Source organism: Scaptodrosophila lebanonensis, unplaced genomic scaffold, assembly GCF_003285725.1.
Source record: "Scaptodrosophila lebanonensis strain 11010-0011.00,11010-0021.00 unplaced genomic scaffold, SlebRS2 tig00001412-arrow-pilon, whole genome shotgun sequence".
Classification (NCBI taxonomy): Eukaryota; Metazoa; Arthropoda; class Insecta; order Diptera; family Drosophilidae; genus Scaptodrosophila; species Scaptodrosophila lebanonensis.
Genome location: NW_022060739.1, coordinates 7,901,850 through 7,915,570, shown reverse-complemented (window position 1 = coordinate 7,915,570; position 13,721 = coordinate 7,901,850). Strand labels below are relative to the sequence as shown.

Genomic DNA, 13,721 nt, shown 5'->3' with positions numbered 1-13,721 from the left:
ATTGTTTTTCAATTATAATTTCTTCTCTGTCTGTTCTGTTCTCTGTTTTGCACTTGTACCGTTTTCATCGACTTAATTAGTAATCTTTTGTTTACCTCTTCTTTCATTTTAATGAGTAAGTATATATAATATATATATATATATATATTAAATATATATTGTTATTATAATGTAACTATGTACAACACAAGTGTTCTTCTCCTCCGCAATGAAATCTTTGTATCTTGTTTACAACTTCTTTACTCGTTTCATCGTTTCTCTGTTTGTTTCTGTTTGTTCCTTGTTTCAAAATGTGTTTCAAACATATAGTATAATAATATAGCTAAGCAAGATCTTACTCTCCCCTCGTCTTTGTTTGTGTGTGTCTGTGTGTGTGTTTATGTGTGAGTGCTTTTTTTTGTATCCTTTTCAATGTTCTGCTTTGCTTGCGTTTGCGTCTTTAAACTTAAAAACTAAAATCTAGTATGGGTTCGAATCCACTTTCTCGTTAATGTACGCTCAGTCAATGATATCGTTCTTTCTCCATTTATATTATATATGTATATAAAATAATTTGTTTTTGTTTTGTTTGTTTGTTAATTAATTAAAATTAAGAAAACCGCATTCCTAGTACCTTCAACTTCCTTTCCTCCTTCACGATCGATCAGCTTTAGTAACTTGCCTGATTTCTGTCTGTTATTTAAATTTATTATTTTTTTATATTTTTTATGATTTCTTTATTTTCTTTGTTTGTTTGTTTGTTGATGGTGTTTTGGTGGTGTGGGTTATGCTGTTTTGGTAGGTTGTGTTGTTGTTGTTGTTGTTATGAATACATTTGTGAAACAATTCTGTTGTATGTTCTTGTTATTTGAAGCAATGTTTTATGTTTATTTAATGAAAACTTGTTGTTGAAATTAAACGCAACCTTTGTAATTTTTAAACATTTTGCAAAACTAAAACCAGTAGCCACATGGTGGAAAATTTCATTTCAATAAATGAATTAGCTGATAGCGTTTTTCGTAGCGAGGAATTTAAACATCCATAAATCTAGGCTCACTTTTGTGGTTATTTATGATCTTTTCCAACAGAACATTTTGCAAGCTTTTGGAACATTTAGAAATATTTTTAGCAGTTATTTAATTGGAATTCAAAACACACATATTAATGGAAATATAGAACTTCTATATTCGGTTTTGAAACTTTGATAGCAATCATCACATAGAAGATTTCACACACAATCCCATCCCAATCATAGAAATTGAAATTACAGAATTTTTCTCTTCAACTCGAACTGAGTATTGCCGTTTTAATTCTGCATAATCTATTTAAATAAAAAATTTGAAAATCACATACATCTTCGGCATACAACTCGATATTCATGGAAATGTTGAAATTCTTTCTTCACACACAATCCCACCTTGATACAAATTATAGAATTTTTCTCTTCAACTCGAGCTGCCGTTTCAATTCCGCATAGTCTATTTAAATAAAAAATGTGGAAATCGCATATATCTTTGCGGAATTCGGCACACAACTCAATATTGATGGAAATGTTGAAATTCTTTCTTCAACTCGAATTGTATTTGCGAAACCAATTCTACATAATTTATTATTACGCAGAATTCGGCAACCAATTCCATGTTCTGCGGAATTTCCAAAAAATAATTCCATGTGTGATTGAAATATATAAATAATTTGTTTTGAAACTACAGGATATTCCTTTTTAATTCCAAACAATTTACTGAAATTGATACATTTTTGCGTAATTCCGCTGAGCTGAATTTTCAATTCCGCATAGTTTATTAAAATAAAGAAGAAAAATCCATTCCAAAGAACACAAATTTCATCAAACAATTTGTGTTTCAAATTTTATTAGAAAGGTAAAAAGCGATTTCATCATCTTTTCTCCTCGAGGCTCTTTTGCGGAATTGTTATTACAAATGACTGAGGTTTTCAATTGCAAAAGCTTACTTTCTTTAAATTCCTTGAGTCTCTAGTAGCACTATACGTATGCGGAATTGACTGGCTAAGTTTTTACTTTAGGAAAATGTTTTTAAATGCTGCTTGCTTTGTTTGAAATACTTTTGAGAAATTAAATGGCAGGCATTTTACATTTGTAAAAGGTTCGTTGATGCGAACACATCTCTTATAGAAATCTCTTGAATAATTAAATGGCTAGGGTTTTACATTTGCAAAAGATTCGGATCTGTAAATGTTGCTTGCTTCGGAGTGAACTTAAATTTTGGTTGCTTCGCTTTTAAATATGTTTAAAAATTAGTTTTACTGTAAATACTTGCGTATTGCTTTCTTCTTTTTTCGTTCCCTCTGTGTATTTTTGTATATATAATTAATGTTTTAAAAAAACTGATGCTTGCTCTATGGTTGCTGCACACAATTTTAAATATGTCTTCTCTTTTGTTTTTAATTTAAGTTTAATGGGTATTTTGTTTGGGGGAGGGTGGTTGTTAGGAGGATATTTAATATTACGCGCTTGCAAAAGTTGCCAATTTGTTTTTAATTAATTGGTTATTAATTGTTGCGTTTGTTTTTATTGCCTTCTAAATGAGAGTTGAATTGCAAATTTTTGTTATTTATTTTGTTTGGTTTTCTTTTTGTTTGTAGTTGATGGCAGCTTTTTGGTTTTAAAACCTTATAGAACAGATTTCAAATCAAGTTTCCAACAATTGTTTAGCTTGCTAGTTTCAATTGTTTAACTGCTTTGCAACTGTTTTTTTGTTTTTTAAAACTACAGTTTTGTGTTTGCTGTTTCCATACAAAAGTTATTACATATCTTTGTTTTAGTTTTGTTTGTTTGTTGCTTTTTTGCGTGTGTGTGTGTGTGTTTGTTGTTGCTATTGTTGCTTCACATTTTAATTCTGTTTAATGCTTTTCGTCCCAAGTGTTTGCTACGCTATTGATTTACGCCCGCTGCTGCTCCCACAAACCGTTTTACATACTTAATTGCCATCCAATTATAGTTAATAGAAATATAATTTTGTTTTGTTGCTGGCTGCCTGCCGCTGCTGTCTTCCTCCCATTGCTTTCTTCTTGTTTTTCTTTTACTGTAAAAGTTTTTTCTTTCAATGCTGAGTCTTCTGCTTCATCACCGTTTGCGTTTTTCTGTTCCTTTTTTTTATGCTATTTCAATATTTTCGCTTTTTTTCGTTTCTTTTTTCCTTAGTTTTGTATTGCCTTGCTACAAACATTTAAAAAATTCAAATACAATACATAAAATTTTCACTGTGACAAATTGCCTTTTTGTTTTCAATTGTTTTTTCATCGTTTTTGTTCATTCAAATTCTCAATATTTACAAGTTCGTACATATACACATACATATGCTATATATATATACATATATAGACTACGGCTTAAATCTTGTTGTGGCTTTACAGAATCGCTGCTCAGAACTATAGCTGTTAGACATCTCGTATTTTCCTGCTCCTCATAGTTTTTAAAATTGTGAAAAAATAGCTGCTTTCTATGGGTTAATAGATGTTTGTTTGCTGATTTTGCATTTGGTATTAAGTATTCGCGTTCTTCTCTCTTTTTTTCTTTTTTAGATTGATAAAATTGGAGATTTTGTGTGTGTGGTTGTTTGTTGTTTATACAATAATTTGATTTGATGATATTTTGTTGTTGTTAGTGTTTAGTTTATTGTAGGGTTTGCGTGTCATACTTTGTTGGTTTGTTCAACAGTTTGTTTATTTTTTAGCAATTGGAAGTTTTGAAAGCTTCTTCATTGCTTGAGCAGCGCCGCTTTTAAGGTACTCATACTGTTCTTGTTGTTGTTGTTGTTGGTGTTTACAGCTTGCAGTTGTTGTTGTTGTTGTTGTATAAAAAGTCTTTGATTCGCCTTTTACTTTTGCCGTTAGCCGTTAGCGCGCTCTACATTAGAGACTCACCTGCTGCATCTTATCAAAATCTAAACACGGCCGATGCGGTCGCTGCAGTCTCTGTGTGGCAGCGGCGGCGGCGGCGGCAACATTCACATTGGCAGAGGCAGCATTATTTGTCGTTGTTGATGATGTTGTTGTTGTTGCACCGGTTGGAGCCGAGACGATGCCACCACCAGTGGCATTATTGCTCGGACGCCGACGCGGCGACACTGCACAATGGAATAATTTCGCGGGCGGACTAACCGATCGTACCTCCATATTATCCAATCCAGTGGTGGAGGCCGGACTACTGCGTGAACTATTATAATGGAAACTGTATTTGGGCTGCGGCTGGTAGATGTGATGACTGCTGTTGCTCATTTTCAGCGAGCTGCTGCACGCCTTAATCACACTGGGCTCGTTCTCATTTCCCACACCCAGTTTGGCGCACTTGCTGTTGTTGGTGTTGCTGCTGCCGCCTCCGCCACCAATGGGCATCGCAATGCCTGTGGCGCCTGTGCCACTAACATTGACAGTGCCACTGCCACTGCCGCTGCCGCCGGTATCGCCATTCTCCTCGTTTACACTATTATCACATAATTTAATATTTTCGATGCCACATCTGGCCTCCGATAATATCAGTGGCGTTGTGGAGCGGAACATCATATGGCTACGATTTGGCTTAAATGCCTCCAATGGCGGCGATGTGCGAAAATTCACGGGCGTCGATATGGGCTCCTGTGAGTTGCGTAGCTACAACAACAACAAAGAAGTGGTTAACAATTTGTGAAAACATTACACAGTCGAAGTTCTCTATAATAGAGCTTTAGTTAACAAAACTCTCAACAACAGAAATGAGAAAGAAACGCTAAAACGAATTGCAGAAACAGATATAGTTGGAATAACTCAGGATCTGTCCGATCTTAACTAAGCTGACTACGATCTATCGTACTGGACATGAGTTCAGCAAACTAAAAGTCCCTCAAGAGATTTTCTATAAAATCGGAAAACAAAACTCTAGTAGAGATGTTTTTTATTAGTTTTATTTACATTGTTTTTAAAAGCCACAATATTAAAGGAGAACTCCGAATGATTTATATCTTACAAAAATTTTGAAAGTAATTACAACATTCTTTTTAGAAGCCACCATATTGTAGAAGAGTTTAAATGAACCAAACCTGACAAATACATTAATTTATTTTAATTGGAATAAGACAACGGAATAAGAACATTTATATCTCTATTTCGAAATTTAATTTCAAAAGCTATTTAGCAAATTATAATTCATATGCTATAGCAAGAAAATGTATTATATATATATATATAATACGACTCTCTTCTCATTCCCAGAACAAACGTCTTTTTAGCATTATCTTGTCGATAACTCTGTTTCCAATATATTAGAAGCAATCTATTTTTTAAAAAACCCTTCCAATAATTAAAATCAATACCTAAATAAATACGGCAGGGATCCTATCTCACCTTAACAATTATTTTATAAATTCTTTTCAAGCTATACTTAAACAAAACTAGTTGTTTTTGGATATTCCTTGAAACACTTCCACTTTTAAGCGAATGTCTTTACATTTCTGAACACTGTTTATAGAGAAATTCGATTGCATTATTTTGGGCATAATACTCACCTCATCATCAGAGCTATGGGCCAACGAACGCTTGCGATTTTCCACCATTAGCGTTGAGCTCGAGCGTTTCGAATTCGAGGTGGTCGCACGCTCATCGTATAACTCCTCAGCGCCCAGAGACGATGTGCAGCCCCTGTTGGATAAACGTGATGTGGACGATGCCGTGGCAGCTGCCTCGGCTGCGGCCACTGCCGAGGGACCATTGATCACTTCGAGTTCCTCCTCCGAGCTATGCTGGTCGTACATGAGATGGGCGCAGGATGTTGACGTCTGATGGTGACACATCATTGCAGCGGTAACTGCAGCAGTAGCATTGACAGAAGACTCGGATGAGCATGCAGTATCGGTTGTAGGTGAGTTCGCATCCGTGCAGGAACTCAAGCCTTTTTTGGAAAAAAGTGTAAAATTATTAATAAAAAACAATTTCTTTGGATAGTATGTAGAGGAGAATTATTACCTCCAAGGGGAGGCTTTCCAGATATCTTTTAGTTTACATGCATCCTGCAATCGGTAGCTATTACAAATTCTACAAAATTGTTCACCAAAGGTCTATTTATAAACAGTTCTACCTAATTGTAATTAACATAACTATATTCAAAATCGGTTCCAAAAAACAGTTCTACCTAATTGTAAATAATACAACATTATTCTGTCTATATACATATGTATAGAAAGTATAACTTAGTTTCAAAATCGGTTCCACAAGTTTCTTACTTCAGAGATCCAATCAAAATATCGTATATTGATGCTCAGTCGAATTGAAATTATAGAAATTCAATTAATTTCAGGGAAAATTTAATTATTTACAGAAAAATTGAACAAGAGACGAAAATATACTTTATACTATTTTACAATGATTTGCTAATTAGAACTAAAAGGAAATACAAAAAGAAATTCGAACAAATTGGAAGTCTGGTCCCCTAAATACAAAATTCCAATCAAATAAATAGTAAATAAAGTAAGTTAATGATAATTATATGCACTATTGTGCTTTAAAATATATATAAAATGGCTCACAAAAAATTTAAGAGAAAATTCAATTTGGAACAGTACTACAAGTACAACTTTCAATTTCTCGGCTTTTAATCGTGTACTTTTATATCCGATACCACCCAATTGAAATTGAGGATTAACTCTGCAAGTTGTTTCAAAGAATGCCAATTGGAATCATCGAATAAACATGTTAAGAGTTGACCGGAATTCTTAAAACGCAATTATTACCAAAGACCTCAATTGGAACTGAGGATATACTGTTTCAAAGAATGAATGAAAACACGAATTAACATGTTAAGAATTGACAGGAATTCTTAAAGCGGAATTTAAAAATGAGAATTAAATTTGAAATAGTACAATAATGTTCATTCCCTCTGTGTCTAATCTGTTATTTATAAATCCTGAACACACAATTGGAATTAAAAATCGGTTCTATAAGTTGTTTGCAAGAGATCTAATAGGAAGGCAAAATCGAATGAGACTAAATTAGCGCTCTTTCAAATGGAAATGCAATGTCAATCAGTTCCATACCGGCTTCTAATAGAAAACCTCAATAACCTTAGCATATTTGAATTAAATTCCTCACTTACTAGTTTCCATATCCACGTCTAAGTGACGTTGTTTTTCCACGTCCAGGAGTTCACCATCAGATTCGGTGCCAGAGTCATTCGATTCACGCTACAAAATTCAAAGATATGGGGGATATTAGTTATTGGCCCGAATGGGATAGATGCTGTTTAAAATATCAACAAAACTATAGCAACAATAATATACTACATACATATGTAGATAATGATATCTCATTCATGAGCGCACCTACTTAAGCCTTCTTCTCTCACCTTTTTACGCAGAAAATTTTTCGATGCCTCGCGATTTTTCTGCCTGACAAACTTTATCATGATTTTTTGCTGTATGCTTTGTTTTATTTATTATGTATTCCACATACAGAAACTCGCGCACGCACACCATTCCAATTGGCACACACGCGCGCCTCCTACCTTCTCTGGTCAACCGCGTGCCCCCTCCCTTCTTCTACAACACACACGTTGCACCCACGTTTCAAACTTACTACGACGACAACTGCGACGTCGGCGTCGGCGTTAGCGTTAACGTTGCTGGCGACGTCGACGTTAGCAACATACGTTGCGTGCCTCTTTTATGTATGTTTTGGCTGGTTTGCTGCTTGCATGCTGCTTCTACTACTATTACTACTCTGATACTTTTTGTGCTGTTACGTTTTACACGCTGTTTCTATTTATTCGCCAACTGCATGTATTTTTGTTTGTTATTTTTTGCTATGCTTCTGCTTCCTGATTCTCAGTGCTCCCAAAATATAGCTCTCACTCTCTCTCTCCCGCTCTCTCACTACGCCGATGTGCGCGTGTAAGCGCCGTTTCCCTTTTGTGCAATAATTTCAATCACGTTTCGGGCTTGCTTGCACGCGGCATTTGTTGTAATCTGCGCCCGTTCTGCCGCCACCCAAACAACGACGATTTCGGATTTTCACATTCTGCATGCATGTATGTATGGATGTGTGTGTGTTGGCTTTTGTGTTGGCTTCGTGGTCAGAAACGAACAAGAACGAACACGAGCGCACCTTTCGCCGTAACTTATACAGCACGGAATTATTGATTTTCATATAACGGAAGCTAAAGCTCTGCGTGTGTGCTTCAACAGGACAACGACAACGACGACGATTACGATGACGACGGAGACAACCCGACCCCAGACAGCGTGTGCGGCAATGTTGCACAGTCCAAAATCGCAAGAGTTTCCATCAATTTTTCACAGAATGTTGTCCGGCTTTTGGTTTTCTGTGCGTGTCTTCTCCTTTTCTTTTATTGCATTATTTCTCTGCCACATTGATTGACGTTTGCATTTAATTTGTGCGTAAGACAATTTTTATTTGCACATACACACACACACACACACGCACACTCACTCACATACATATGAATGTATGTTGTATGTATGTATGTACATATGTATTTTACAACTCGCCGATTTATTACTACAATATTACTATCACCCGTCACCGGCTAGCGCAGCGCTCAAACTGAAAAATTATGGCCACATTGTGGCAAGGCACGACACACTCGTAGCAAAAATCTGCGCCGCCGCTGCTCTCACTTGCAGTTTCTGCTGCGCTAGTGTGTGGGAGCATGCGAACGACGTGCACTGGAGTACATATACAGACATACATACATATGTATGCACGTGTGTATGGATGCATGTGTGTGTGTGTTTGTAAAAATGACATCGTTGTAGTTGTGCGCAAACTCGTGCCTTCGTGGAAATGCAACGAGCCAGCAGCCGCAGCAGCGCGTAGTATATAGTATTTATGGGCAGCAGCAGCGCTAGAGATGAGCAACCAGCGACAAATTCAGGAAAATAATAAAGGGATTAGTTGAGCGGAAAACTGAATTATAATTAATTAAAATACATGAATGGATTTGCAGTGCGCAACAATAAAAAACGGCCGACATCAAAACAAATCAACACTTTAAATTAGTTAATTAATTTAAATGCAATTTAACATATGAAAGATACTTAATATGAGAATCTCCAAAGTAGGTGGTGCAAAATAAAAAATTTTGTCGTGTTTAGTTTTTAAAAACCTCACCTTTTTTTTAAAGTTGATTGTATTTTATTTTTTGTGAATTTATTAATGAAAGTTATTGAATGAATGTGAAAAGAATAATATATTTTGCGCAACCCCTGAATAAAATGGCATGAATAGACAAAATAATTAAACCCTTAGATGAGAATCGCAGAGAATACGAAAATCCCCATTTCATTTATACAATTTTAACAATAATGCAATGAGAATCGCAGATGACAGTTAAATTATTTATTATATTTGAAACTCAATTTGGAGTCTATCGAAGGTGTGTTTACCGGTGGTGGCTTCCACCCGCGGACACCCGCTAGATAAGAACTATATAACAATGTTTTCATAGAAAATTTTAAATTCATTTTTCAGCAGCATGACTCCATGAAATACGGAAATAAAAGGAGGGAAAATATATTAGAGATGTGAAGCCTCAACAAGAAATCATGATATACATATGTATATTTTTTTAAACTCAAAGGAACTGTATTCCTATAAATAAACTCGAATTCAAAACAATGTAAAAGAATAATAAAGCAAAGCAATAGACAAAACAAATTCCAAAAAAGACAACAAAATAAGTAATTAAAGTCTGACATTCCATATATTACCTATTGGGTAAGAGACTAAGATATTGCTACCACCTTCATAGAAAATTTAGTATAATAAAATAAATAAAATCTATATATTTTTAAACACGAAGAAACTGGATTCCTATAAATGAACTCGAACTCAACACAAATGTAAAAGAATAATAAAGCAAAGCAATAAACAAAACAAATATCAAAATACGACAAAATATATAATTAAAGTTAGAAATACCATCGCTAAGGTACTTGGTATGAGAATCGCAGAGGAGGGCCACCATATGATGTTTCCAATTGTCAGCCCTGACTAAGTACATGAATGTTGTCCATCCCTAGCAGCAGCTACAGTTTGTGAACAGCTAGGGGGCGCTGCGGAGTGCTGGTTACGGCTTAGCCCCAGCGTCGTCACCATCGTCGTTGTTGTTGTTGTTGTCGGTCTCATGTAGTAATAGGCCGCGCGCAATGCAAAAAAGCGTGCGAAACGAGTTGGCCGATGGCTGGCTGGCGCTGATATGAGAAATTGTTTGGGGCAGCAAAATATAAAAAAGCAACAACAAATCCAATGTGGAAACATGAAAAACTACGCGCAACACGCACGCCAACACACATACTTACATATGTATGTATGTACACATTGAACACATTGAATTGAAAGTAGATGCTGTTTTTTCTTGCAATTGCCTAGTCTTAATTTTTTATACCCTGTACCCAAAGGGTACAAGGGTATATTAGTTTTGTGCGAGTGCACATGGAACACACAGAAGGAGGCTTGGTAGACCCCACAAAGTATATATATTCTTGATCAGCATGACAAGCCGAGTCGATATAGCCATGTCCGTCTGTCCGTCTGTCCGTCTGACCGTCTGTCCGTCTGTCTGTCCGTCTGTCTGTCCGTCTGTCTGTCTGTATGAACGCAAGGATCTCCGAAAGTATAAGAGCTAGAATAACCAAACTTGGTATACAGATTCTCCTGAGACCGAGAAAGGACGAGTTTGTTCATTTTTTCTGATCCACCCCCCTACTCCCCCCCTATTCAAGATTTTCTATAACTCCCGTAATTCTTGGAATTTTGAACTAAAATTTGGTAGTCACATTAGGTTAGTAATTATATATCCGTATACCAAGTTTCATTATGAAAGAATGATCAGAAAGAAAGTTATAGCCATATAACCAGGCCCAATGCACACATACATACATATGTACAAGTACTCAAACACGCATAAGGCACGATTCTGATGTAAATGTAAATGTATCTATGCATGCATGAAATATTTTATATTTAATTTAGTTAATTAATTAAATTAATTTAGTTAATTAATTAAATTAAATTAATTAATTAATTTAATTTAATTAATTTAATTACTTTTTTGTGGGGTGGTACAGGGTATTTAAGAGTTGAGCCTGCTCGACTTTAGCATTCCTTTCTTGTTTTTTTAATTTGTTAAAGCACATTGCACGCCGTGTTGTGCAATTGCAACAACAGTTTTTTCCTTTCGTGGTTTGTTTTAAGTATGTACATATGTATGTACTAATGCTGAGCTTTCAATCGGATTCAATTTGCTTTCAATTTACGCGGAAAATACTACGACGATTGTGACGCAGCAGCAGCAACTCTGCCGCCTACACACACTCGCACACACACACACACACATAAACAGAAATAAACAACACCAATACAGTGCCAAAAAGGGGCAGGCAGCAAACGTAAACGACTTTGCAGCATTTATCCGTGTGCCACAGGATCCCTACCCACAATACCACCACTCATGATTACCGATTCCAGCCAAGTAAACGCTGCTGCTGCGGCTGCTGCTGCAGCGCCAACGACGTCGCAGCGCCAAGTACTTTTGTTCCATTCATATCACACACACACACACACATATGCATATGTATGCATGTATGTGAATATTGTGGATGATAGAATTGGTCTGACGTGTGCATGTGCGCTCGGTGTGGGTGTATGTGGGGGGGACACTGTGCAGCCTTGCTGGCTTCAAGTCTATATTTAGCTTAGCACTTGCACTGCAACTCCATTTCCTTCATTCTTTTTTTTTTGCAGTCTGAGATTTTTTCGTTATTCCAAAAACTGTATATTATGCACACACACATACACATATAAAACAGTTGAGGCACGCACTTGCAGTAGACATAAGGACGCGTGCTGCACGCAACATTACAGCGTAAAATAAAAAATAAAATTTAAAAAATAAACCGTTAACACATTTCTCTCTCTCTCTCTTTTGCTCTTTAGAGCATGAACAAACAAACAAAACGTACTGCTTACTTGTGCAAAAATTACGAAACGTTGCTGTTGTTTTTCTTTTTTTCTCCGTTTGCTGGCTGTTTGCTGCAACAACAACTAATGTATCCTTACGCGCTGCCTTGTCCAACAAACAACAGCAACGAGTGACGAACGATGAATGGCTGGCCGTACTACAATGTATGTATGTAGGAAGCAGAGCTGGCAGCCGCGCAAACAGCACAGACAGCGACTGAAGCAAGCATTTAGCATGGTAAATAAATCCAAGGTTTGACAATATGAGCTGACATTTCTTTACTCTCACTGCGCAGGTATGTCATAATATGTGTCGCTGTAACCAGCAAGTGGTAGTACAGCTTAGCTGCTTTATTATTTACATTTTTATTCGATTTACTGGAAGGCCGCTGCCAATAGGCAATAATCTGGCACTAACTCAAAAAATTTTCATACTTTCAAGCCTCACGTTCCACAAATGGGAACATTTTTCCGGCGCATATGATTATACCATATTGTGACGTCACTCAAAAGAGCACGTCATCTAACAGACCCACGCAAAGTCACACATTGTGGCTCTTTTGTACCATGAGTATTCAGCGGCAGGAGTTTGTGGGGTGTTGTTGTTGCTGTTATTGTTGGAGCACGCGACGCGTTTTGGAGAATTGACAAAACATAAGAGCGAGAATAGCACGCACACATATGTACATATTTGTACATACGACATATATTATACATATGCATATGTATTTGTGTGTGTGGGCTGCTGTTGTAATTGTTTTACGTACGCCAACAACAATAACAACAAGTATAATAAAAATTCGCTAGCGACGACGACAATATTTATTCGTTGATATGGGCATGGGCCGGCTTTTTTCGCCCCAACACCACGCGGCCACAAAGTATAATTTGAAAACATTGAAATATTATAAATAATTTGTTTCCAAATGATGTGAAACAGGTACCCTGCTGTGCACGTTGGGCCACGAACAAAAACACAATCCATACCCACCTCTAGCTGAGATGCTGTCTATTACTTTTCGCATGCTCCAAAATAAAAGAACACCAATTTGTGACGTGCGCTCTCCCATCTATCACTCTCACTCTCTCGCTCTCTCTCCCCCATTCTTTCATTCTTTCTTGTGCGCTCTTTGGTCATAGTGTTTGTTTGTGCGTGTTTGGCATTAAGTTAAACCCAATAAACATTTTATACTTACATACACACATACATACATATGTACATACATACATACATCTAATGCAATTAACTTTTCAATGTCAAGTCGCATGCGTGCGACACACAAAAGTTAAATAAAGCCTGTTTGGTGTTTTTATATTATTGTACATATGTACATATATTTTTGCAAAGACCTCAGCTTAATAGAAGTAGTTTCTTTTCAAATTTAAAACAAATAGTATAGTAAAATTATAATGTTAGCGGCAAGGGAGAACTTTTTTGCAACTTACGACCGTTTTGTTTGCTTTATTCTATGCTTCTCATCAGCCCATGGTTTGTGAATGTGTGTGTTTGGCGATAGCAGTATTTACGATCTTTTTGTTATTTTCCACCGTTGGTACTTTTTAAAATTCAATTGTTTCACATTTAATAACGCAAACAAATTAATGGCCCGTGCCGTAAGCGGCGACTCTCGTCACAAACAACCACACAAATCGAGCGCGCGTTGAGGTCTGATAAAAACTGTGACATAAAGGGAACACAGAAAACAGCTGAGTGAATGTGTGTGCGTGCCGCCCCCCTCTCACACATTAACGCAAAA

General features: G+C 36.4%; 1 protein-coding gene across 4 annotated transcripts; it reads right to left on the bottom strand.

Moving 5' to 3' along the window:
• Positions 1-724: 724 nt before the first annotated feature.
• LOC115631154 lies at positions 725-13,601 on the bottom strand. Of its 4 annotated transcripts, none has more exons than XM_030527829.1 (4): positions 13,411-13,601; positions 7,082-7,169; positions 5,499-5,881; positions 725-4,608 (listed from the first exon to the last, which is right to left on the bottom strand). In XM_030527829.1, the coding sequence occupies exons 2-4, from the start codon at positions 7,089-7,091 to the stop codon at positions 3,871-3,873; spliced, it is 1,131 nt and encodes a 376-aa protein (XP_030383689.1). In that variant the 5' UTR covers positions 7,092-7,169; positions 13,411-13,601; the 3' UTR covers positions 725-3,870. The 4 variants fall into 4 exon arrangements, with proteins under 4 accessions (XP_030383689.1, XP_030383690.1, XP_030383691.1 ...); XM_030527830.1 differs by lacking the exon at positions 13,411-13,601 and adding an exon at positions 11,974-12,103; XM_030527831.1 differs by lacking the exon at positions 13,411-13,601 and adding an exon at positions 11,967-12,071.
• Positions 13,602-13,721: the final 120 nt, after the last annotated feature.